This window comes from Eptatretus burgeri, chromosome 9 (assembly GCF_056783735.1).
Source record: "Eptatretus burgeri isolate ZD-2024b chromosome 9, Ebu_testis_v1, whole genome shotgun sequence".
Lineage (NCBI taxonomy): Eukaryota > Metazoa > Chordata > Myxini > Myxiniformes > Myxinidae > Eptatretus > Eptatretus burgeri.
In genome coordinates this window covers 98790402-98818357 of record NC_140969.1, presented here as the reverse complement: position 1 = coordinate 98818357, position 27956 = coordinate 98790402, and the positions used below count along the sequence as shown (strand labels likewise).

General features: G+C 45.3%; 1 protein-coding gene across 14 annotated transcripts in view; it reads right to left on the bottom strand.

Annotated features, from left to right (window-relative positions):
* The window catches only part of ZNF451 (zinc finger protein 451), a 111897-nt gene that overhangs the window by 6839 nt on the left and 77102 nt on the right, over nucleotides 1-27956 (bottom strand). For 13 of the 14 annotated variants that reach the window (XM_085896312.1, XM_085896301.1, XM_085896313.1 and 10 more), the window contains 4 exons: nucleotides 23685-24009; nucleotides 20214-20457; nucleotides 16019-16105; nucleotides 14988-15066 (listed from right to left, as the gene is read on the bottom strand). In XM_085896312.1, coding sequence (XP_085752438.1) covers nucleotides 15020-15066; nucleotides 16019-16105; nucleotides 20214-20457; nucleotides 23685-24009 — 703 coding nt within the window. In that variant the 3' untranslated portion in view covers nucleotides 14988-15019. Of the gene's footprint in view, nucleotides 1-14987; nucleotides 15067-16018; nucleotides 16106-20213; nucleotides 20458-22754; nucleotides 23003-23684; nucleotides 24010-27956 lie in introns of those variants that run through there. The other variant, XR_015061936.1, reaches the window with a different exon arrangement.

Below are 27956 nucleotides of genomic sequence, written 5' to 3'. Positions count from 1 at the left end.
AGAACTGTATAAGTGTTGTAAATAATTGCCCTTTTATTCGGTCGTATTGCTTTTGTCTTGACTGTTATTTGTTGCATTTTGTCTTAACTGTAATATACGTGCCTTCCGTGTTTCCGTAATAAATGTGCATTGCTTGTTGAACTGTTTCCCGCTTTGCTTTGTCTCCTTCCTTTTATTGAATCTCCATCTTGCATCGCGTAAGGGATTGAGAGTGGTTTAAAATGCCCGGTAAATAATCTGAACCGTCGAGGTCGACGATAACTCCGCTTGGTTATCTCTGTAGCACGGAACGAGCCGCTTAAGCGGTTCGTGTCCGGAGTCGACCAGTGGCGTGGTACAACTCCTCGGTACGCTACTCGCGCGAGTACTTAGCTAAATCGACCATTCGGCGATCGCACCCTATTTCGCACGGGTCGAATGCGGACTGAGTTGTGGTGAGGTTAAACCCCCACCCGTGACTGGCTCCGGGCAGTAGTTCCCGGAGGGTCACGACTGAATTGTCCGTTCCGGTGGGCGAGGCGGCCGCTTTTGGCTACACGCGGTCGTTCGCACGCCGGCGGGCGTGAATTCGCAACAATATATATATATATATATATATATATATATATATATATATATATATATATATATATATATATATATATATATATATATATACTAGCATATACCTGTGCTCCGCACGGATTTGAATGGGTGGCAATAGGTGGATGAGGCATAATAGTTGATGTCATGGGAAGCTGGGGAGGGTGTCATTTGGGATGTGATGCGCTATGGTTACCTGTCCTTGGTTTTCTTAAGGACCTCCCTGTTGATGACATTTTGGGTGAGTGTCTTGTTGCTGAATAGTCCTTATGAGGAATTATTGTCCACTTTGATAGATATATAGGAGTAACCTCTTGCACTTGAAAATGCAACATATAGTTGGCCATGGGAGAACACGGGGGCTGGGAGGTATATTCCGAGTTTGTCAAATGTTTGGCCCTGGGATTTGTTTATGGTCATCGAGTATGCGAGTCGGACTGGAAATTGCATCCTCTGAAGTGCGACTGGAAGGTTGGCGTCTGATGGGGCAAGTTTAACATGATATAGGCCTCGCCCTAGACTGTACTGGAGCAGTAATTTTTTTTTTTAAATAAATCTTTACTTTAAATACAATGTTTCTTGTTACATTTTTTGTGTCAAATTCACCTTCTGAGATAGTCAGCATGTGCAGAAGAGGTTTTTACATTGCAGACGCTGTTTTCGAGGAGTGGCATTACGCCTCTCAGCGGTGACGTCACAAGTCGCCATGCAAACGAATGTAAAAATGAGAAAATCGCCCAAAATTCCCAAACCTGTCCGTCTAACGTGATCTCACATAGCCCATGCTGTTCATTAGACCACAGAACACCGGCATGCCGAAAATGGCGACAATCCGTCCAGCAGTTTTAGAGGAGATACGTTAAAATTACGCGCAGACGTGAACAGAAATAATATATAGATAATGTATATATCTTATCTTAAATACATAAAGTAGTAGTGCATGTTTGTCCTCTTATAACTCAAGAACTACACATCACAGAGCAAAACTAAAGAAATTCGGAATCAGCACGTCTCAGAGGTACTTACAGCACACCTTAGATGTTTAAAAAAAAAAAAAATCGAAAAGTCGTCGTTTTTTTTACCGTTTCAATTTTTCTGCCACAATTGATCGATTTTCCACGTCGTGACTTTTTTTATTCACAACCTCATCAAAATAAGACAAAGACAGACCAGTGGGTGGACAGACCAGTGAACGTTTACAAAGTTTCTGATAAAAATTTGACTGATTTTAGATGCCCCGAAAAAGGAAGAGCTTCATTCGTCCCAAGGCAGCTACAGCAAAGCAAAACACACTAAGAGACAACAGAAGACTGAAGAGGAGCAAGATGCCAGGCTAAATGAACAGGCACAGCGGCAACAGTTGCAGCGACAAAAAGAGACTGAAGAGGAGCGATGAGCCAGGCTCAATGAACAGGCTCATCGGCAACAACAGCGGCGAGCAAATGAGACTGAGGAAGAGTGTGATGCAAGATTTGAGGCAATGAGTCACCGCACTGCAGAAGCACGAGCACTTGCACGGGCATAAGAGCACAACAATGCCAACAGGATGGCATTCACGTATGACCCGGCTGACCCAGCAACTCATGCAGACATCGGCCGAATGGACCAAGTCTGCACCCACTGCTCTGCATACAAGTTCATGGGAGAGACCAAGGGTGTGTGCTGCAGCGATGGCAAGGTCGTCCTTGAGCCCTCTCCTGCCCTTCCTTGCTGAAGGAACTTCTCTCAGGCAAAGGTCCCTTCAGCAAGCACTTCCTTGACGACATTAACACGTATAATGGCAGCTTTGCGATCACGAGCTTCAGGCACAAGGAAGTTGAAGTCCAGGGCTGTAAATCCAGGGCCAAGGAGCTGTCTGCCTCAAACTACACATCCTTGAGATGCTCACAAAAGTGGTTTCACGAGAATAACCATCTGGTCCGTGAGCTCAAGGCTGCAAGAGATGTACTTTCAGAAGGAAACAACTCTGAAGAGCGCCAGATCATCAGAGAAAACAAGTGACCGCAAGGAGAGCACACACGCTGCTACAACGCCCAGTGTGCACCAGAAGTCGCCATCCTACTGGACAATGAGCCAATAGCACCCAGAGACATTGTCCTCAGACTTCGCGATGGGGCATCAATGAGCTGCATGCATCTTATGATGCACTCCAGTGTCCCATAGTGTTCCCATTAGGAACAGATGGCTACAGCAAACATCTGGTGGGCAGGACTGCTACTTGACAGGATGGACGAAAACTCACACAGCTGCAATACTACAGCTACCACATCATGATGAGAGAGGGCAACCACATACTGCAGATGCGATGACTCTTACAGCAGTTTCTGGTCGATGTCTACTGCAATATGTGGTTGACCTTTCTCACGGTGGATAGGAATGGCCTATGTAGTGTGTTGCTTTTTAGTGATCCACATTTGGTATATTTCTGTGAGTTCCTAGCCAGTTTGTGAGGGAGAGGGACAGCGTATGATGTGCTGTTTCTGATATTGGTCTTTGGTCTGGTGGAGTATTTTAAACAAGGCCAAATTCTTCCAACCTGTCTGAAGGCAAGGTTCCAGGCTAATACTAGCGTGTTACCTTTTGAATTCCACCGTGAAAAAAGTCTCGTGGACGTGCAACAGGAGATCAAAGAGCTGGTTGCTCAAGAGAGTGTGGAACGGGAAGAGTGAAGGTTTGACCCCAGAAGAGTGAAGGATGAAGCCATGTTGTTGAAATGTCCGGTACGTACGAAGAGCGACCTGGCCGTTCGTAAGATCAGAGTGGCGGACATTGTTCCAGTGTTGAGGAACACTCCTCATTACAAGGAGGTTTTGCAGCGGGTTGGAGGTCTGGATGACATTTTCACTTGCAATGTGTTTCTGGCCTTCATCTTATACCAGGATACCCAATGGTGGGCCTTTTGGCGTGATATGAACATCTTTTCATTGACAGGGGATAGTGCACGATTGATTTTTAAGCGTGGTAGTGACATGATCAAGAAAGAACCTAAACTGGTGGACCTCCACCCTGACTTGAAGGTTCTCGTTTTGAAAACGTGTTGTACGGTAGTGTGCAGCCTCCAGTGCCAGGATTTGATCCAGTCGAATAGACAAGGAAGCTATGCTATGGAGGGCTTAATCCCCACAGCTTTGCGACTATGGATGGTGGGATACGATATGATGAACAGAACTCCGTCTTTGACCACATTTCAAAAATCCCCAACGATAACTCGATGGGTTTACCTTCAAAACATCAAACAACTTTGCTGCAGTTTATCTCCGAAGGTAGCTGGGAGTGTTCTGGTTCATTGAGTATTGGTTATACTCTGTTGCGTTGGACAGACGCAGAAGGAAAAAGACGGGCGGGACCGACGCCACCCTCGGCCGGTCGTAAGGGCATGGCCCAGGGGTTCTTGCAAGGCAATTCATGACGCGGAGTTTGGTGTGGGCGATTCATATCATGTCGTGAGGTCGGAGCGAGACATTTTCATGGCTTGGGGTCACCAAGTCGGAAGTGGAATGTTGCTGCTTCCGGCAATCACGGCCGGGGCCAATCAGAGCGCCCGAATCTGGTCACGATGCATCGCTTCGGGGTGGCCCCCCCGCCTCGTGGGGCCTATAAAGGTCGGAGCGGGGCTGTTGTTCTCTCTTCTCTTCTTCATCTCCCGCATGCGCTGGACTCTGTCCTGTCATTGCTTGGACTCCGCCCTCCTAGCTCAAGTCCCTCCTTCACGTTGACGATCACGTCTCGACACCAGCTGCTTGATGCTCCACGAAGCGAGAGACGACGCACCAGCTGTCAGGGAGGTATCGCACCACGGAGCAGCCCCCCCAAACGTATTGATGGCGTGTTCGGGTTATCAATTGCAGAGATGCCAACTTTTGGAAATCAGAATTAGGGAGGATTTTTAACCGACACCAAATAATGTGCGCGAAGCGCACATCTCGAGCGCGGAGCGCTCGACCCTTGCGGCGGGGTCCAGGGCCCACCTTAGGGCCCTGGAAGCTCTGGGGTTCTAGACGCTCTCTAGTGCCCTCTGAGCCCTATTTTGGAGCATTTAACATGTTAAGAATTCCCACTTTTTGAACAAAAAAAGGGGAAAATTGTGCACTTTTTAATGTTACATGTATGTTAATATTAGTAAGTTAGGGGACAATCAAAGATTAACAAAAAGCACAAAAGAAGCAATATTTTTCTTACCTTACTGGCTGGTACTACTGCTGCTTGCTTTTTCCATGGCAGCTTTGCTGAGTGACAGCTGTGTGGCTCTTTTAGCCCTTCTGATTATGTCTTTGCTGTAGTGTCTCTGGTAGCAAGGGGTGCTATGAGCTAGTTTTTCAATTAAGAGAACTTCCAGGGTTTTGACACTCAAATTGGGACGAAATTCAGTATGATTCTTCTGTACAAGACTGAGTGCCCGCTCACATGATGCGTTCGAATGAGGAATGACCAAGATTCCCTTCATCACTTTGCTCAAATTAGGATACTTCTTGGCACCAGTGCAGGGATCTGTGAGCTGTGAAATCCGATGCCACTGCTCATCCACTCTCACTGTCTCAGTAGCAATTGTAGCTATGGAGGCGTCTGCCTGGTAGTGAGCGAATTCACTCTCAAGACTGTCTATGTCACTATCACCGCCACTGAACAGACAGGGGAATTTCTTGATGAAAAACTCCACACAGTCAAACCCCACTTCTTGGTGTAGCTTAACATCCAGCACCTGAGCATGCTTGGCTAATTCATCATCTAGCGGCCAGGTTTTGAAGATGTAATTGCAGGCTTTCACATAATATGAGCGAACTGCACTGAAGAAACCTTGGATGTCTGACTCACTCAGAGTGAAGGTGGATTTCTTGAGACTCCTTTGTTCCCTTATATACAGTTTGGCATCGTTCCCAATCATGAGGTCCTCATCATTCTTCTGATGATTTCTGTCAGAGAAGGGTACATTTACCAGAGGAACCGATGACACCGATGGTTTCAAAAACCGTACGAAGATATCTTTCAGAAGACCATTCAATTCTCCGTGCAGGAGATGAATACAGGGTTCGTCTCCTTTGGAGCAGAAGATTCCCTTCTCAAAAAGCTTGTTAGCATATCGAAGGAAGAAACAATAGAGTTTTGTTTGTGGAGACAAGAACATCCTGTTGACACGTTTTTCTCGAGATTCCTGCACAGTGTTTGAGGAAGATGCGCTTTTAGTTGTAGAACTCGTAGTACACTTAGCCGCAGGGCGATCACACTTGCGTTTACTGCCAGCAGAAGAGGTCAGACTCGTAGTACCAGATCCAATTTTACGTTTGAGGAGAGAGCTTGAGGTAGGTGCAGCCAAGGAAGAAGACCTCTGATTCGAAGGTTTTGCTGAGCTTCTATCAAGTGATTTGGCAAAAGCAGAACTTAACTTGGGTCCTTCTTTGCCTGTAGATGGGACTATCACAGTCTTTCTCGACTCTGAAGGGATCTGCTTTGTAGATGAACGTGATGAAGGGCCGGTGATGCTACCTGCTCTCAGCATTGGTTTTGGTGCTGTCCCTGCTGTCTTCTTCGCAGCAGATACTGCAGTGGTAGTGGTGAATGCTGCTCCACTAGTGCTTGATCCTGCAGTGCCAGTACTGGCAGTAGATACAGTGCCGTCCTTCTTGCTCGTTGTTAGAGTCTTGGCTACAGTTGGTTGCATTTTTCTTCGTACTTCTTCTTTGAAGAAGAGGCGAAGTGGCTCCCACTGTTCAATCAGCCTGTCTAGGCACTGACCAAGGGACAGCCACCTTGTTGCGACATGCTTCAGAATCTTGTGTGTCGGGGCATCACAGAGTTCTTGCAGTGCTTTCACTCCTTTGACGCGTTTACTACTTTTGTCCAAGTAGTAGTAAATATCGATGAGAAAGTCATCTAATTCAATGGGTAAGGCCTGAGCCGTCTTCTTGGCCGTATTGTGCATCATATGGCAAGGGCATCCCATGATGTAGCACTCTGGATTTTGTTTGTGGATATAAGCAGCGACTCCTTTGTGCTTGCCCACCATGACAGAGGCATTATCAGCACAAAAGGAAACACAATTTCCCCACGGAATTTTCCTGTCACTGAACTCATGATCAAGCAGTTTGAAAATGTTTTCTCCAGTGGAATCTTGTTTGCACGCAGGCAAACTTAGCAAACCTTGCTTCACAATCCCAGCACTGTTGTCAGAGTACGAAATCAGGACAGGATATAGCTGGGCCTCACCACTGTCATTGCTACCGTCTGTAGCTAGGCTAAATGGAGCTAGTCTAGCAATATCGGCAATAGATGAAGCAGTAACATTTGACAACTCACCAATTACACTGGTCAACAACAAATTTGTTGTCTGCATTTTTTAAGCTGATTTAGGACGAATCTGATGCGCTGAATCCAAAACTCACATTAGTTTTGTTCAATCAGGTCAAGTTTTTGAGATATGGCCACATGTCGTTTTTTACATTTTTGTTCACATGTACGCATGTGTGGAGCATTTTAGAAGAAGTTGGTGGGGGTAAAATGTCATGTCAAATAATTGTTTTGATTGGAAATAATATGACAAGAAGTATTCAGGTACGATAGTTCTGGGTGATTATGTCGAAAAGGGATCAGTTTGAAGTCATAAAACCTCAAAATCTTCCAAAAATTGGTGAGGCAAAGCATAAAGTTCGTGGATCAAAACTAAAGTTAATGGGGCAGATTTTGTAATAATGTGATACAAAAAAGTTGTATTTCTTGAAATAACGAACTCTGAAGAATGTACAATACCTACATGCGCCAATTTATGACATGCGCTTCTGCTCAAGCTTGGAGTGCCACAGTACGAACCCAAAGATTGGAGACTGTTCATTGACAGCAGCAAGCGATCACTGAAATGTGTTCTGCTACACAACGGCAACCAGTTTGCCTCTGTACCCATCGCTCACTCGACTACACTGAAGGAGAAGTATGAAGCGGTGAAGTACGTGCTGGAGAAAATTGGTTATGATCAGCATAAGTGGTTTATTTGTGTTGACCTGAAGATGGTGAACTTTTTGTTGGGACAACAGTCTGGCTTCACCAAGTACCCATGTTTTCTGTGCATGTGGGATAGTAGGGACCGTGCTCAGCATTACACGAAGAAGGACTGGCCTGTGCGGGAGGAATTGGTGCCATGCAAAGAAAGGAACGTCATCAACGACCCTCTGGTGGACAGAGACAGAATACTCTTCCCACCGCTGCACATCAAGCTCGGCTTAATCAAGCAGTTCACCAAGGCTCTGGACAAAGATGGTGACTGCTTCACTTACTTGTGCCAGGCTTTTCCAGGATTGACCATGGAGAAGTTGAAAGCTGGCATCTTTGATGGTTCTCAGATCCGTCAGCTCATCAGAGATCCAGAGTTCAAAAACTCAATGAACGAAGTGGAACTGGAAGCGTGGAAGACATTTGTTTTGGTAGTGAAGAACTTTCTTGGCAACAATAAGGCCAGAAACTACGCAGAACTTGTCAACAACATGCTGACTGCTTTCAGAAACCTGGGCTGCAACATGAGCATCAAGATGCACTACCTATTTTCACATATGAACCGGTTTCCTGAGAACCTGGGTTCAATGAGTGACGAGCAGGGGGAGAGATTCCATCAGGACATGAAGGAGATGGAGACCAGGTATCAGGGTCGCTGGGACGCAGTCATGATGGCTGACTACTGTTGGAATCTGAAGAGAGACCTCCCTGCCGCTGAACATTCCAGGAGTTCGAAGAAACGGAAGTTCAAGCCCTGAAGTTTGAACAGTGGTGACGCAGCATGCAATTTACTTGTACTTACCTTTATCAATGCCCACCATTCAGATGACAGTAATCGATGTTTCTATCATGTAATCAATAAATGTTGTTGGCAAAACATTTTTTTTCTTAAAAACATGTTTAGGATGATATGTGTTGACAAAAATCAGCTGATAATGCCACAAAAATGTAATTGATTTTGTCACAAGATCTGATTTTTTCAAATCAACTTAGCACAAAAACCTGACCTGATGGAGAGAAACGGATGCCATTTCCTGATTCAGCAGTGCCAGAATACCCTAATTCACTTGTAGAAATCTAGACAACATTCAGAAAGTAAAAAATTGTTGACCAGTGTTCTTTTTTTTCTTCTTTGTTCTTGTTCTTTTTTTTTTTCTTTTTTTTTCTTTTTTTTTCTTGCTTTTGTTCTTGTTTTTTTTTTTTTTTATTTTATTTTATTTTTTTGTTCTTGCACATCTTGCACATCTTGCAAGTTTTTGTTCTTGCACATCCATACTTTGAAGCAACTTTTGAATCTGGAAACATCTTTTGAAATAGAGGTCCAGCATGATCTGAGACTGATATGGGCAAGTTATGTTCCACAATAAATCCACTAAAGAGAAGTTCCGCTCGGGTAACATCCTCTTCCTCGCTTTGTCCCTTGTTTGGTGAAATAATTCAGAAGTGTACCGGTACTGTGCTCGAAGATCTCTCCTTTGCAATGTCTGTGTGCCGTTTGCTTCCAACGTGCTTCCGAATATCATCGCGACCTCCGTGCTCAACTGAAATATCAACGCTGCATACTGTACAATACGCATGATGAATTCCTCTTTCAGACTTTCGAATACACGGGTATTGGAGACTGTATTCGGTCTTGTACTTCTGAGACCATTTCTTGGTCTTCGTAAGCTTCTTTTCTGCCATTTCGTAATCAACATCGAGGGCTTGAAGCATCGGTAACTTCGAAGTCGATGTTCCACAGCTGCAGCGCGACTCGTAGAACTCCAGCGGCTGTTAAACACCGCACGGTGGTCGCGACCGCCGGGCTGGTACGGGGCCCAGCTGCATGCAGTGAGCGTATCGCATGCATATACACTGTGCATACATACCGCATGCACTGTATTGCACACATACCGCATGCACTAAATCTCAGTGCATGATCGCATAAGCGAGATCCAGACCCAATGTTTCGCTGCTCCTCATTTGAATTTGCAATTTTTTACGTACAATTTGGTAGCAGCGAACGTTATGGAGTTACCACATGCTATACGTAGCAGACGATGCTTTTCATTCAATTCTCATACGAGTACATTCTGATTAGTGAACAGTGCAAAAATATCAAAATTTCGGGAGGATAAGGATAGTGATCGTAAGGGCGGGAGTTTGGGTGAATTTTCGGAAGCCTCCCGATGAAATCGGGAGGGTTGGCATTGCTGCAATTGTACAAGGTATCGAGAGACCGGAGCCTCAACTACTCTCCCTTCTTGCTTCAATAACTTCGCTTCATCAGGTTTTGTGTTTGTGCGTGTGTGTGTGAGTGCATTGTCCTGACGCCTGTCCCCGTAAGTTAAGATTGCAGAAGATTATCATTTTGTGTTAAGTCTGCTCTGTGTCTGCTTTCGTAAGTTGCTTGTAATGTTGCCGCACCTCTCACCGTTCTTTCTATCCCTGCATTACACACCCCAATAAAACAATTAAATTAAAATTATTAAATTAAAAGTGCCACATAACTTTCCTCACCCCATTGTAAATAAATAATCATTAGAAATGTTCTCAGTTCGTTTTTTTCTTTTCCTTCATTGATCCAGCATGGTCCGAATCCTAGCTTAGCCTGGACTTCATTCCCAACGATCCGTTCCTTTGAGTAGTGTACGTCCTTGGCAGTGTCGCTCGGCTGCATCCGATCCGGTAAAGTGATCCCGTTCCAACAAGGCGTACCGAGGGCGTGTTCACCGGTAATTAAATCATGTGATTAATTCGGTAACCAGGTTAACCCATAGACGGGAAGACCCTCGGTCACGCAGTTGAGTTATTGGCATCCACGGTCAGTTAGCGATCTGCCGCGTCATGGAATTATCCATGCGCGACGGCCTACAATTCCGGGGAGTCTGGTGGAGCAGAGTTAGCTTCCCCCCCTCGTGGTCTTCTCACCCGACCCTCAACAATTTTAAATATAAATATATATATATATATATATATATATATATATATATATATATATATATACACAAATATACATACATACATGCACACACACATACTGTATATACATACACTGTATATATGTACGACCATTGTAATTGCGAGGCTGAACTCTTACCTATTGTGTGACAATCTTTCATTAGCCTGGAGCAATTTGGGGGTTTACAATCGGCCTGAAAAAGTCTTGTGTCATGGTATAACGTTCCGACTGGTCTCCCGAGATCCAAATAAATTGTTGCTGCTTGAAAGTCACGGACAAAATCTGTCACTTGGGACAAACAGTGATCGGCAACTTGGACTCTATGCAGAGCTGGACATCCCTACTCGAAAGGCAGATGACTATTTTTGGTCGCTTGACATAGTACTGTTACGGCCACGGGTACCGAGACACCAGCTTGTCACTCAGTAACCTGAGTGGGGAACGCGCCCTTGGCAAAGCACCAATGTTATCTCGATTAGATTTTAATTCAGGCGGCCGAGCATTTTAACCACTGGTGCGTGCCGACTATTTTTGGTCAAATCTGTGGTAATCACCTCCCAGTCTATTGAGGTTCGGACAATGCTAGATCCATGGAAGGAAAGGACAAACACGGACAGGTTGGAAATCGACAATTGATTTATTTAAAATAAAATAAATAAATAAAAATAACTTTTTCTTTTCTGAGGTACATAAATTAATTAACTTCAAAGCAAAATCAATCAAAATGCCAGGAAAAGAGAAAGAGCAGATGCTTATCGTGTGTCGACTTACTTAGAGCTAAACACAGACAAGGGTACCCAACAGATCATTCGGGGGGGGGGGGGGGAGGGGAGAATCGTCTCGCTCACCAGAGTCGTCGTCCGTGAAGTGAAAACGTCCTGAAAGGTGTGCGTGCGCCTCACGTCCGTTGCCAGCACCCGGCCTTGCCGTGCACCCTCTCGTGAACAGCCTTGAACGCCAGTCGATGTCCGTGAGTGCACCGAGATCGTCTGTCGCAGGTTTAGACCCTGGTGCTGCGACACGGGCAGCTTCTCACACTTCACGAAACTGGTGACGTCTCGTGACCCACACGGTCCGTCGGTGACTGACGCACTCCTCACTTGTTGGTGACCGACCCGTGCCTCACCCGCCGTCGACGCTGCTCACACGCGCACCACATGCTCGCTTGCTCAAGCACTGGGAAGGACGAATTGTCTCGTTGTTGGCGCTGATCAGAAACCCACGCACGCACCACACGCTCGCTTTCTTCTCCTCTTTTGCACGTTTACACCCGCTTCTAGCTAACTTACGCATGGTTACCATGACGAACCGTGAGCTCTCAAAAAAGGCGGGAGTCGGAGCTCGTGAAAGAAATTTGTGTAAACATGTCTGTCGTAAAGAAAAAAAAAGCTTCCCATAAGAGAGGGGATCTATTCTTCACCCTTCTCAACGCATCACATTTAAAATCCCATTAGACATGGGGATGGGGCTAATGTGAACATGTATTTAAGGAAATAACTGTCTGAGGACCTGGATGTGTAGATGCATTCATCAGACCGGATTCTGAAATCTCTAAAACAGTACTTTGACCAACACCAAACCGAAGGAGCTACCAAGGTTGTCGTCTTCCGTGCCTGCATTCCAAACACTCATATTCAGTCGTGAAAGGTATGTTATGTACGACACGCAGGACCGATTTCCTATCATGTTCATTGCCTCCGTAAGATCCTTAGTATGGAATGGAATGATAAGATCTGAAGTGCTGAAGTATGTCAAGATGCAGACATTGTTCATGATCTTTGATGGTTGTGGTGGCTTGGTCACATGACTTGCATGGATGATGGATACCAAAAAGAATGTGCTGCATTGGCAAGCTGGCAGATGCTCCTCAGCTAGTTGCAAGACCATACTTCCAGATCAAAACATGTTGGTAAAAAAAAGGTAACCTGCCTTTGGAATAGCGACAAAAAAAAAAAAACTTGGAGGAAACGATGTCAGCACGTGCTGTGTAAAGAAGACCATCGAGCAAGAGGTCAACACATCCATCACCACCCAACCCCCAATGACGAGGTCGTTTTGCATCGTCCTATCTTCAGTCACCAACGTGGAGCTCACATTGGTTCATGAGCCACGTATGACGATGTAAAAACCTCAATCCAACCTGAAGCATATACCGGAATCCTGTGAGATGAATGGAGGGCTCAGTAGTTTTGTACCAATACAATATGGAGTAGAGCAGTTTGAACAAGCACAACACCTTGAGGGCAAACGGGATGGGCGAGAAATCCTGGCTTTGCCAACGACCCCCAGGTCCCATGATTTGAAACAAAAAAAAAAAAACTGATTTTTAGTTTTCAGCTCTTATTTCGGAAGGCATCCATCTGCTTACTTTTTGGTCACTTCATGTACATTTTGTTAACAGGTAGGTGAGACAGTCAGCTCATTTTCCTGAATGATCATGTTATTTTTGGAAGTGTTCTAAACATGTTCTGCAGATAATTTTACATTACCTGATCAGTGATTAAACCTTCATAAACCATGGCCTCACAAAATTATCATTTAAATTTTTTTACAATCTGTACCATGAACAATTGCATTCCATATTTAAATCACCCCCCTAAGCCATAAAACAACGCTTATTGCTGTTGTCGGGTTTGTTTCTACAATCGGCATCCCCAAATGTGAATGGTACCACAGAGTTTATTCGACCCCGAGGAGTACTAAACCACCATTAAGAATTTATTATTCGTCCCCGACCAGTTTCACCAGAGGGGACTATGTAGAGCTCTGCTCTCCGTGTCCGTCTGTCCCACCTGTGGTTTGTCAGACTTCCCCCCCCCCATTTCCTTTAACATGCCTGGTGTTGGCTTCATGGTTAGGGTAGTGGGCTTGGGATTCTAGGATCCCGAGTTCAAATCCCGCTCAGCCGTTGAATTAATAACAAGTGGGGTTGACTCTGCATGTCATCCTTCCGGGGTCGGCAAAATGAGTTCCAGCTTGCTGGTATCCTGTGTCGGAGTGGTGACCCGTCCAGGATTGTGCCCAATAGCCAAGGAGACTGCGAAGGCAGCACCAATACTCTGCACAGAGCATGGTCCCAATGGATGGATGGATGGATTCCCTTCAACATAGTGACCCGAAACATAGTATGTTACTTTATTATGATAAGTTAGAGAACAATTCGAGTTTCAAGTGTTTCATCAATTTTTCACAGAATTATGCACTTTTTTGGACTTGTAAAATATCACATCAGGAGGGGACGTGGATTGAAAAACAATTCTCGCTCTCGTTTTTCTTCCTGCACTTGCAACACTCCAGGTTTGCAAACTGCATCTCAGAGCCGGCTTGTACTTTCGAAATGAAAATTTTCATCAATAATGTGAATTGAAAGTACGTAGGGTTGATTTTTTTTGTTTTTTTTTTGACCATGAACCAACATTGAAGGTCATGTAATGACCGAATTAGACATTTAAACATTTTTCACAACTTGACGAAAGTTTGGCCGATTAGAACGAAATTGGCCTCATTAGATAGCTTGGAGCAAGCTGCAATTAAGCTTAATTGATATCATACACCCTCCAGGTTAAACGTCAAGGTCATATGGTGGCCCGAATAAAAATATGGCCATTAGTGGTTCATGGGCCAATGGTAAGTTGCGGGCGATCGCTCTGTTAGGCCTAAGTCACATTTGCTCTACGGCGAGGATACGGCGGCCGTACGCCCTCTGAATTGACAGAAACGTGCGGCGGCCGCAGAGTTTCTGAGGTGGCCCTACGCCGTATGGCTATATTTTACAGGCCGTAAGGTCGCCGTGGAATTATAACGTGAAGTTATAACTTTTTTCATTTCTACGTTTGCCGTAGCAATTCGACAAGCCGAAAAAAAAAAAAAAAAAAAACTTAAAAAAAAATTAAGTTAACCCATTCGTTACCGTCCGTCTGGACGCACGTTTGCCTTAGGGCCCCCCTACGGTCGCCTTGCGTCTGCCTTGAAAATTCTATGGCCGCCGCAGGAACGCCATAAGGTCACCGTGCGACATCAAATCAAAGACTGTATGGCAACCCCACGTTTTCGGTCTCCACAATTTATAAACACGCCGTGCAGCTCCCCGAAAAATAAAAACATATGTGACTGCTACATTGTGTGACCGTGGAAATACTGCGGCCGCCGTATAATTGCTAGTGGCCATAGATTTTGGAGACCCCACGGCCGCTGTGGCAAATGTGACCTAGGCCTTATCACAGATATCTCGTACTCATATTATTTGATGTTGGAGCCATAGATTTATACTTTTACTTCTGGAATACACCATGGTGGAGGACTAAAATGACAAAGGATTATGGGAGAGAGAAAGTAGGAGGAAGGAGAGAGATGTAAAAGGTCATGTGCGGAGGGAGCATTGTGGTCAGGGTCAAACATTCCACCATACTTGCATTTGGAAAAAAAATGGATGGCCCTTTAGGCCAATGATACACACAATCCTTTATATTTTCTGCATATGAATTACCTGAGTCGAGTTCCTCCGTCATGAGGGATGTGCTATTGTTCTATAATGCTTCTGCGAATGGCTTCCTGAAAATCTTCATCTGGAGAAGACAAGCAGTAAGAAGAATGCCGGACAAACATTTTACAAGATTTGCATTGGCATATGATCGATGTCAACAGCAAAACCACAAGCACTTATCCGAAAGCTTCTTTACAGGTAGTTCCATAAAGGTGTATCGATTTATTGCTTGTCCGAAACGATGGATGGAGAGAGGGAGGGTTAGAAATTAGCTTATTATCCCCCATTGGATTTAGTCTGAAACGGGGCTTATGGATTCGGTGCATGCTTGCGCGTCACCACATCTCGGACAAATTTCGGCCGATTTTATTCGTACTCGGCACAAAGACAATACATGTTGAGAGACAGGTGCAGGTCATTTTTTGCTGCCATCAGCTCCAAGATGGCCGACTGGCAACCATTTTAGTTGTAAAAGGCCCGATGTCGAACACGTCCTCAACCATTTCTCAGACATGCATTTACGGATGTTATTCAAACTTGGCATCCAGATAATGAATGACGGCTTACATATGCACGTCATTTTTTTCCCCCCCGAGATCAGATCCAAGATGGCCAAATGGTGCCATTTTGTTAGTTAAATGTGCCCCCGACTATTTCTCAGACATGCACGGTCCGATTTTGTTCAAACTTGGCACAAGCACAGTACACGATGGCACACACGTGCCCGTCACTTTATTTTGCTATCTGATCAAAGATGGTCGACTGGTGGCCATTTTAGTTGTACATAAATATGGGCTAGGCCTTTAACTCCATACAGCAAAATTACTAAAACAATGGGGGCTACGACATTTTACGTCTTCTTTACTGGGCCCCAATATCATGGACTGGGCTCGTCTGATTGCGTTGCTGAAATGTCATGAGAAAACGCAATATTTGACGAATGTTTGATATTTAGTAACTTGAAGGTGGAAAGAGTTGGGAAAGGGGGTGAGGGAGGGGGGTGCATGGTTAGTGAATGGATACTGTGTCCGTACCATCACTACTTGAGAACTGAGGCACCAAAACTGCCTGATTAGACGTGTGGTTGCGCTTGTGCAATTGCTCCTCTCGTTCCGGATATTCTACAATGGGGGGTGGGAAAGACACAAGGATCAAAACATGTATGTGGAACATAGTTTGAGAGGAAGAAAACAACAACAAATCCCACCATTTCATTCGGTATGACGTTACCAATCATATGCAAGGCCTTCGGTGGTAACACATTGCATGGTTGTACCAGTTTAGAAACTACAATAGTCAAGTCTAATTATATATCATCTACAGTATATATAATCACACACTTGTAATTTTGAGACGACAGCTGTGTGCAAACCAAAATTTGACAACAATGCTACGATTTCTTCTTTTCTTATATTCAAGGTCAAAGCTCATGGAAGAGATGGTATACTGAATGGATCAGGACATAACAGAACAAACCAGGTCTTTGGTTTCAGACTACGTCACTCCACTCTGGATATGCTGCTTCTGCTCTCCCAACAATGGATGGAGGTACTCAATGCCAGACATGAAATCAGAGCCATATCCTTAGATACATCGTGTGGTTTTGACATGGTCTGACACCCTGTCCCGCTCACTAAACTCTTTTCCTATGGTATCCAATGCCATCTCCACTCATGGCTCGGAGATTTCCTCTCCTGTCGCAGCCAACGCGTGGCCCTAAATGGAATTCTTTCATCCCCTCATCCTGTCCAAGCTGGAGTTCCTCAAGGCAGCGTTCTGGGCCCTGATCTTTTTCTGGTTTTCATCAATGATCTCTCTGGCTTTCTGGAAAATCCTCTTTATCTCTTTGCTGATGACTTCATCCTCTGCCATACCATCAGTCATCCCTCAGACCAGCAAGCAGCAGCTTCTTCCCTCTCTGCAGATCTGGGTAAAATCACAAACTGGTCCAACACGTGGAACATGTCTTTCATTCCTGACAAATCTCACCATGTCTCTCCGAAAGGAGCATTTAGAACCCCCCCCCCCCATCTACTTTCTCAACAATCCGCTGGAGGAAGTCCTTTCATTCAAGCATCTAGGTCTCACTATCTGCCATGATTTTTCCTGGGAAAGCCACATTTCCAACGTGGCATCCAAAGCCAGTCGCCAACTGGGAAACCTCCATTGTACGAAGTCCTTCCTCAGCCCACCTGAGCTCCTGACCACATACAAAGCTTTCGTCTGCAGCCTGATGGAGTACTGCTCTCCCCTCTGGGCTGGTGCTCCTGCCTCTCACATTTCTCAGCCTCACACTGTGGAAACAAAGGCATTTAGGATCATTGGCATCTCCCACGGTGAGGCTGAGTCTTTGGGCCTCTCACTCTATCACTGCAGGCAGGTCGGTGGTCTTTCTGTCTTCTAGGGTCTCCTCTCTGGTCTCGCTCCCCCCCTTCTCCCTGCTCTGTCTGCGATATGTCCCCTCCCCCATATTTCCACAGGGCGCTCAAGGTCCACCAGTACCCCCTTCTGGTAAAACTACCAAAATCACGAATCACTGCTCACCTTCACTCTTTTGTTCCTCTTTTTTTCCCGCCTTTGGAATAAACTCCCTCACTCTCTTCAATCCCATTCTTCCCTCCAGGCCTTCAAAACAACCGTTCACCACCACCGATCGTTCCCCATCAAAATCCTCGAGCTTTCCTACCTCCGTTAATCCACCCCAAACCAAATCTCTTTCAAATTCCCTACTTTCCTTCCTGAAGGTCCCTGTAATGTCCATCTTGTATTCCCATGTTCCCTGCTCATCGTTCTCCTTTCCACAGATCTCCTAATGTCTCTGTTCCCCACTGTTTTGTTCTTCCCCTCTTGCCCCTCTTATCTCATGCCCCCCCTCCCCACTTGCTGTGCGTTGTCTGTGAGCTCTCATACGAGCCTTGACAATGTGGACAAAAAAAATGGAACAGTAGAGAGAGAGAGAGAGAAGGGGGAAAACACCAACAGCAAGGTTGAAGGAGAAAATAGGAGAGTTGGACAAAGGGATGAGGGGTACAGGAGGATTCAGTGGGGGGGGGGGTGGGGGGACGAGATGGTCTTTAAAGCAATATACACTGTCGATTCACATTGCTTTGAATGCAATATTCACCATTAAATCATTTGAGACGAGTTTCTTTGCAGATCAATACAAGACGGTGCTCAATCATGGAGTCCAGCAAACAAGAACAGCTGGTATTCATCATGTATCAAATGGAACAGAATCAAGATGGCAGGAAGCGGGTCATCTGACTATGGAAGCTCCAGTTGCACCTGAAGGTTGCCAATAAAACCCCCAAACAATTATCAGTAGATTTGAGGCAGCTAACAGTTGATAGAGTAATGCTCACCGGTTATACGGCGATGATATTTCCTTTGGGGTTGGGGGAAGGGGAGAGTTCCTCGGTTATACAGGGATGATGTTTTCAATGCCTGGTGTTGGCGCGGTGGTTAGGGCAGCGGCTTGGGATCCAAGAGGTCCTGAGTTCAAGCCCCGTTGGGCCACTGAATTAATATACCAGGGGGTTGACTCGGCCTGTCATCCTTCCGAGGTCGGCGAAATGAGTACCAGTATACTGGGCCGGTGTATACCCCGGGTTAAAATAGGTGTACCTTATCCCTGTGTCGTAAGAGGTGACCAGGGTTGTGTCAGGAAGGGCATCCGGCGTAAAACATGTGCCAAATCACTATGCGGATCATACGGATGATCCGCTGTGGCGACCCCTAACGGGAGCAGCCGAAAGAAGAAGAAGAAGAAGACAGGGATGATGTTTCCTTTCGGGGGAGGGGATAATTTTGGGAGCAATTGGTAAAAAATAGGACAAAGGCATCCTGCAGCTTTGGGAGTGATGTAATGGAAGGAATTGCAATGAATGAGTCTGATCCTCCTATGCATTACTGTAAGAAGTAACATGGACAGGACAAGTCCTATTTCCGCAGCTTGTCCCTCGTCAACTGTTGCTGAATAAGGGATGTGGAGAAAAGGCAGAGGACCCGATCTCTGACCATCACTTTGGATTCTGTCCGAGTCACAACTCAAGACAAGTTGCTGCTCCTTTCGCAGCGGTTCGAGACCCTAAGTCTCAAAATAGATCAGGACTGTCTCTCTGGATACATCTCGAGAATTTGACGGTGTCGGCACAATTGTGGACAACTTTCTTTGCAGATCTTGTCCTGCAAAAAACGTCGGCTGTGACGTCATCGCCAGATCTCCCGTCACTTCAGGTTTTAACACGGCACGAACCAGATAGTCCTCAAAACGAGCGATAAATTAAACATGCACATTTTACCATAATCAATAGAAGCTGAACACACTCACAACCACTGAGTCTCACAATTCAGAATCCTTTTTTAAAGAAAAAGTCAGATCATTTAGTCTCTAACCACCATTTTTTGACAAAACTATGTATTTTAATAAATAGGGTTTAAAATAAAATAATTATTCACGTGGTCGGGGTTGGCGACTCGGACTCGAGTTGCAAAATTTTGCGACTTGACGAAATAGACTTGAGACGCGGACTTGGGATTTGCGACTTGCTTGCAACTCACATGCGACAAACGGGGTTTAAAATAAATGGTAAATTATTTTCAGCCGTCGGTGTGTGTGTGTGGTTCGGTAAGTGATAACAAAAACAGTGTACATGTGCAGTGTGCCAGAGCTCATGGCCGCCGGGTCGCATACCGTCCTCCACTAGGGTTAAAGGGAGCATCCGCTCTCCAGACAGCACGCACGCACGCACGCACGCACGCACGGTAAGCAGTAATCTTACCAACACAGGAAGCACAACTTTTATTCCAACGATGTCATCGACATTCGTGGAAAATCAGGGAAAACTGGACCCGTGCACGTCCCAACCCGATAAAATGATTCTGGGATGATTTAAATGTCATTTGACCTTCGTCAATAATTGTAAATTATATCACGACTTGTCTTTGAACACAAACCGTACTGTTTTTATGTTTTCCTTTAAAAAAAAAAAAAAAAAGAAAAAAAAAGATAACAATTGAAGTTAACAATTTATACGCTTCATTTTCTCCAGTGTCCAAGCCCTCTTTCTGCTTTCACAGCGCCATACCACCTTCCCGATTCCCGAGCGTCCCGTCACTTCCCGATTCCCCCACCTTCCTCTGCGATTATAAAGTTTCATTTCAACATACATAATAAATAGACAAGTATAATTATATTGTGGCATTGGATAACTTTTAAATCAAGCTCACCCTCGAGATGTCGCTTTTGTGCAGCACAGACGTCAGTTGTGAGGCCGTGGTCAGTGTGCCAGTTGTACAAATGCTCTTGGATAACACCTTGGACAGGCTCGAGCCACACATGGCAGGAATGACAGAAGGCAGTGTAGTGGCTGAGAAAAGCCCCACCGTGGATCCGGCTCATGTGAATCATCAAAATACTTTCCACCTTGGACTTGAGGCAGCAAATTTGACAGTGGAAAAACAGCTCACTTTCCTGAAACACACACACACACACACACACACACACACACACACACACACACACACACACACACACACACACACACACACACACACACACACACACACACACACACACACACACACACACACACACACACACACACACACACACACACACACACACACTATATTGACAAATGAGCCTGATTAACTAAAATTTACTGAAAAAAAAAAAGACAAAACACTCCCAGGTTTTAAATGTTTGTGAAGGCAACTTATGTTATTGTGTCACTTGCGTGTGTCCCTCTGGCCATCCTCCTTTTTAGGCACCCCAGCAAAAAAACTTAGAAATACAAATCTGACAAAACAAAACTAACTCGAATCACAGACATTCACCAGTGATTGCAAACATTTTCCCCCGAATTGGCACTCCTCATCAAGCAGCTTCACTTTTCATCTGCTTGGTGACACCATTTGATCTTCGCATCGTTGCAATGCGAGAGGTCCTTCTGGGGCTGCAGTCATGGCAGCGTCGTGACGCTATCATCACAGCGTTCGTCGTCGAGGTCAGAGAACTTAATAGTCTTCATAGAACTCCCGAACGCAAAAAAAAATAAAATAAAATAAAATAAAATAAAATGGTGAATCCTCCTGGTTGCGATTGGTGGGGTGGAAGGCAATGTGTCCACGTCGCAGGTGGCACTTGCTGGTTCCAGATAGTGCGGCAATATCTGTAACGGGACTCGGTCTAGCGTCCTTACCGATCACAGTTAGGGGTGTATCATTAACCCGATGTATCGTTATTAATTAAATTAATAAAAGCCATAAGGCTTCAAAGCAAAGTCATCAAGTGGATTGAACAGGGATGCGACGCCCTGACAACCCCCATTCAAAGGAGACCAGCTTGTTTTTGGTTTTTTTTTTCCCAAGAAAGAACAAAGATATTTACGTAAAATATAATGCATTTTATGAATGCGTAAATGTACTCAAACTTGATCCAAGGGCTGCGTTATTACCTCCACCACCAAAGGTCGATGGAGGTTGTGTTTTTACTGAGCTGTCTGTTTGTCTCCGTCTGTTTATCTGTGAACAAGATATCTCAAAAAGTTGTGAACACATTCAGACAAAATTTGGTGGACTGGTTGGGTGTGTGACGAGGATGAATCGAATTCAATTTTGGTGAAGATCTGGATCCAAATGCTGGAATCTTTTCAGTGATTCTTCGCCGTTGAGAGAGAGAGAGGGCCAAAATGACATACAGTACGGCATTCTATTTCAAAACTTTGTGGGCAAGTTCTGACAAAATGAGCTGGACGAGTTGGTTATGTGACGAGAACAAGGCAATTAGATTTTGGTTCATGTCCGGATTCAGACCCAGCCTATCAGTGGGATATAAAATGTAAACTGCTCAGCGTGGCCGAGGTATTTGTGCCGAACACAATATAACACGAGTTATTAGCGACGTTATTACCTCCTTTGCCCAAGCTCGATAAAATAGCTGCGACCGATCAGAGGAGCTCCGCCATAGTCTTCGCAAGTCAGTCCCCGCACGAGGTCAGAGAATCTTCTTGGTGTGAGACGGCTGCTTCTGAGTGGGGACAGCTGGACCAGGAGGAGTGTCCAGACCTGAACAACAGCGCGAGGGGCAATGCAGATCGAAGCGCCGAGTAGGCGGAACGCTAGACCGACGATTGATGTAGTAATGACACATACACACTCTCTCATACGCCACGTTGAGCTATCATCTCACACGTTCTGTCTCTCCCATCTACCGTAGACGCACAAAACAAAAAGGACATCTGCAGCTACGCACCTCTTCACATTACATTTGCATCTTATTACACCTCATTTTGCGCCTCCTCACTCACACACCATAAAAAACCCCCAGTTTTCTGCCCCTCCCCCCACCCCCTCCTCAGCGACTGGGTCGTGTTGGTCCGTTGACTGCACCAGGAATTCTAGAGGTCGTTCACACCTCAAACTTTCTTGCTGTCCAATTTCCTCGGGTGTGTGTCTGCTAGCATCCGTTATGTGAGAATAAAAGCTATGATTGCAGAAGTTTAATATCGGTTTAGCCCTGTGTCTTCTCTTTTGTAAATAACTGTTTTTCTTTTGCCGTACCTCATCAATCCTTGTTTTCCCTGACGATACACATTGCTTAATAAACCCTTTCATTATTGTGCCATATGACCTTTCCACGCCCTTGCTTTATGAATAAATTGCCCTCATTATAAATGTGTATGCCTGGTGTTGGCTTAATGGTTAGGGTGGCGGGCTTGGGATCCTAGGATCCTGAGTTCAAATCCTGCTGATATGTTGAATTAATACCAGGTGGGGTTGACTCTGCCTGTCATCCTTCCGAGGTCAGCAAAACGAGTGCCAGCATGCTGGTATCCTGTGTCGGAGTGGCAACCCGTCCAGGATCGTGCCCATTAGCCGAGGAGACTGCTTAGGGAGCACAAAAACTGCACAGAGTATGGTCCCAATGGATGGATGGATTATAAATGTATCCAGTTCGTTCTGTCTTTTCATCCATTGGTTCAGCATGGTCCACACATCGCTCCACTTGGCTGCACCTGAAACAGTAAGTCAACGCAAGTACGCATTGAGGACACGTGACCCCCCCCCCCCAACCCCCTTGGTAAGGCTGTCCACAAGCAAGGCATCACGCAGAGTAGTGTAACCCTGCCAGGATTGGCAGAACTAATTAGCATTCACAGTTGCTGAGCAACCTGCCAACAGGTGGAGTTATCTGTGCCCAGCAGCCTCAGGACTGGACGTTCTGGAGGGACCAGAGTGCTTCCCCTCGTGTCAAGCCTCGAATCCCGGATCCATAACTTTATATATATATATTCATGGTTCTTAGAAGTATTATGAAGGCAATTTGTGTTCTTACAGTGTTGAAGTATAAAATTCAATTTAAATAAAGGTTTAAAGGGATATAAATAAATTATTTCCAGGTTTTACAACCATTTTAGCCAGTGTATGTAACATCACCTGATCCAACACGTTACGCGAGTTCTTCGTGCCTGCTGTTTGTGTCCTTTATAACATCCTTAAAAACAGTCAGTTTCCTGTTTGGAATGATTTTCAATTTTGTTTGAGTGCCAGGCAGGCAGACAGAGTTAACAAAAAAAAAAAATTCTCACTCCTTAAGATAACTCGATAAGTTTCCCATTTGCATCGAACTTTCATAGGAAATCAAATACATTTCAGGTGATCAACGAACAAAATGACCACAAGCTGCTCTCTCATCACCTGCAATGCATGATCGTAAACTTCTTTTTCCGAAAAGAAGCTCAAGCCACAGCGACAAATGTTTTCAGTTTTGGTTTCTGAAGCTGCTGTCCCCTTGCCAGCGACAGGTAGAACACTGACGTGAGAGAACTCCTGCAGTGCTGCAAAAGTCGTGAGCACGTTACGAATGGAATGCTGTTTTGCTTCACCATGTACAAAGCACGATGCGAAATCTTGAAAGAGCTGGCCACACGTCCAACAGCTTCCACGTTTGCGAAACACTGCTGCCACATCTGCAGGCGCTTTCTGTGCCAGTGCCACCGGAGTTCCTGTTGGGCATTTATATCTGTGGAAGAGAAGTTTAAATGAGAGGGTGTTTGAGCATTAAAAGGGTCATGTGTATAAACATGGGAAAAAAAATGTAAATTTGGCTTCCCAATCACTCTACCCCCCCCCCCGACCCCCTTTTTTTGCCCATCCTTACCAACTCTCCTGCCATTAACCCTCTACTTCTCTCTGTCTTCTTAAAGGTCAAAGGGTAAAATTATGAAGTCAAAAGACAGTGCAAATCATTCCACATGTAAATGTAGTACGATCAGTGTGAATTTGTGTTTGTTTGACCTCGATGCACTCCTGGACCACAAGATGTAACGAGTTGAAAACTGGTGGTTGCACCAGAGGTATGCCCAGGAAGGTTTTTTTTTAGGGGGTAACATAATTCATAGTCCCAGGGGTTCAGGATGAGGGAAGTAACCCAATAATGTCTATGTGAATATGTATGGCATAGTGCTGCTCTCGTTGGGAGGGGGTAATAGATGTTGTACTACAATACATCAATTATTATGGCGTAATTAATCCCTCCATAATTCCAGAGTAATTAACCCATCCTGAAGGACAGATTCTTCGCAAGTAGAAATAAATTATACACACACGAGTGAAGAGATGGCAGAAAGCAAAGTGGAGGGAGATGATGATGATGATGATGGATAGCAATATTTTAGGAGTGAAGATGTAATATTAAATCCTTTCTTTTCTCCAAAAAATTGGTTTTGGACCATATCACTCCACCTTGGACATGCTGCTTCGACCCACCCATCAATGGATGGAGGCCCTCAATGACAGACATGTGATGAGGGCCATCCCTCTGGACATATCGCATGCTTTTTATAGTCTGGCATCCTGCCTTGCTCTCCAAAGTGTATGCCTATGGGATCAAAAGCCAACTCCATGCACGGCTAACTGACTTCCTCTACTCTGGAGCCAGGTGTAGCTCTCAACGGAATACTTTCATTTCTTCCCACTGTCAAAGCTGGAGGACCCCAAGACAGTGTTTTGGGCCCAGTCCTATTCCTGATCTTCATAAATGGTCTCCCTCATATGATTATAAACGACGACTCGGGGAAAATCCCCTTTATCTATTTGCTGATTACACTACCCTCTGTCGTGGCATCCCTCATCCTTCAAACAGGCTCGGGCGCGGTTGTCGGGCAAAGGTGTGATGGTGCGAAGCTCAGGTGCATGCGTGCACCTTGGCCAGCGACCGACAATCGCCTGAGAACCGGTGTGGACAAGGGGATTCTGACTGTTTAATTAAAACATAGCATTGCGATGGTCGGTGAGCAAGTGTTGAAGTGATGCAATTTCTGTCCAGTGCTCTCAAGGGCAAGTGAAGAAGTAGCGAGCATGAATGGATCAACGAGATTCCCACTGTCCCGAATACTATCCAGTGGGGAAAGAAGACCCTTTTGAGCTTGACTCCAACCTGACTCTTCCCTCCCTTCAGACCTTGACAAAATCACAAGCTGGTCAAACGCTCAGAACAACGGAACTTCCGGTTCCGGTTTTGAGCAGCGAGAGGTCTCCTTTGGGACTCCCTGCTGACGTTCTCAAAGCTAAGTTTCCGGTTGTTATTTGTCCCGTTTTAACTGTTTAATTTTCTCACCTACATGTTACTGTGTGTTGCTAGTCCGGTTTTGTTTCAAAAATCGTGCTATTTTGTGAGTATTTTTGTCGACGTTCTTACCTGTGCTTGAGGCCTAGGCGTAGGCTTGAGGCCTACCGGTTCCACTCGGTGTTCGATCGTTTTTTTTTTGTTATTTGTTTTTTCTCCCCATTACCTTCATTTTCTATCCTCCCCATTACCTTCAATTTTGATCCTCCCCACTTTCCAAACATCCCCCATTCTCCCAACTAATCTCTTTCTTATTTATCTCAACAAAACAAAACAAAACAAAACAAAACAAAAAAAAAACCTACAACAACAACACGCTCACCTTCTCCCGATTCTGCTTCTTCTTCCTCTTAACTTCCTCCTCGTCTTCTTCCTCGATTTTTTTTTTTATTACACTTCCATGACCTAATCTGTTGAACTCTCATATATTAATATTAACAACAAAAAAATATATATATATATACACCCAACAACAACAACACGCTCACCTTCTCCCGATTCTGCTTCTTCTTCCTCTTAACTTCCTCCTCGTCTTCTTCCTCGATTTTTTTTTTTTTTTTTTACACTTCCATGACCTAATCTGTTGAACTCTCTCATACATTATTTTTAACAACAAAAACGATCTTATAATGCTTCATCTTCCACTCTCACACATGTGGTACTCTTTACTGTTTCACAATGCACTACTCTTCTGCTATTTTAACAGACTGCTCTCATTTCGAGCTCTCCTTCATTCCTTGCCTAAAAAATCCAACTATTACAGCGCTTCTTCTCTCCATGCTCTGAATTCGCCTTCATTGCACCCTTCAAGAATTGTGTTAAATCGCATCTCTGACCTAAAACTTTTAAAAACCACAGTTTGCCATGGATGCTCGCTTTCCATCAAACATTCTTTTTTTCCAACTTCAGTGCCAACTCACCCCCCTCACCCCTCACTCTCACTCTCAAAGCAACCATCCCACTCTTCTCCCTCCAAGCCTCCCTCTCACCTCTCTCAAAAATCCCCCCTCACCTTTCTCCCACCTTTCATCCCCCTCACTCTTCCTTCTCAAAGTTGCCCCCCTCTCATCCACCAACCTGCCTCCCTCCACTGCCCTCTCACCTCCATCTCTTCACTCCACCTCCTCAAATCCTCAACTGCCTTCTTCCTTGTCTCTTGTCCCCCCTCTCCCCCAGCACCACAGAGCCTTTTCTCCTCATTCGGCCCCCTCCCCTCGCTGTTCTGCAATACCCCACACTCCTTCAGCAACCCTCCTTACCTGCCCCCCTCGTCCCTTGTCCTACCCTCCCCCTCCCCCTCCACCTTCTGCACCCAAAGCCTCCTCCCCTTCCTCTCAAAAAAAAAGGCTCAAAAGTGTGGACCTCAAATATCCGGGGCCTTCGCTCAAACCTTTCAGATCTTTCCATACAGGTTGCCACTGACAAACCAGACATTATCTGCCTAACAGAAACTTTCCTCTCCCAAGACGTGTCTGACTCCCAAGTATCTCTCCCTGGTTACTCCCTCTTACGGTATGACAGACCTGAGCCTCGTCCTGGTGGAGGTGTTGCTCTCTTCATCAAAGACTCTATTCCTCACTCTCCATGCACTGCTCTCACTCCCCCACACCCCCAGGAATACCTCTGTCTTCGGCTTCCCCTCCACTCCCACCTCATGTTTATATGTGTACTGTACCGTCCACCGAACAGTGATGACTCCATCTACATCTCACTATCCGAAAACATGGACCATCTTCTATCTTCTCATCCAAACTCTCTCTTCCTCTTATGTGGTGACTTCAATTGTCATCACGCCAGTTGGCTAGGTGTGGGTACCTCTCTCACCTGCCATGGCACCTCAGCAAAAGCTTTCTGCGACTCATTGGGACTGACTCGATCGGTCAACTTCCCGACCCGGATCTCAACCAATGGTACTCCATCTCTTCTGGATCTGATTTTGACAAATTTCCCTGACAATATCTGCTGCTCTTCCTTCGCTCCAATTGGTTCTTCTGACCACGTCCTTGTCAAAGTGGACATCTCTCTGGCTGTTATCAGAGAACCACCTCACCGCCGTCGAGTCTGGCATTTCACTCAAGCCAACTGGCAGGGTCTCCGAGCAGCCATCAAACTTACAGACTGGTCTCCTATCACTACTTTCTCAAACATCAACTCATCCTGGGAATTCTTTCAAAGAAACTTGCTCTCCCTCATGCACAGATTTATCCCCTCTCGTGTTCAGTTGTCTTACCCTTCCTCCCGCCCTTGGTTTACTGAAGCTTGTGGCGAGGCAGTTGTCCTGAAACAACTTGCCTTTTCCTCATGGAAAGCAAACCCAACTGAGGGCAATCTCAGTTCTTTCC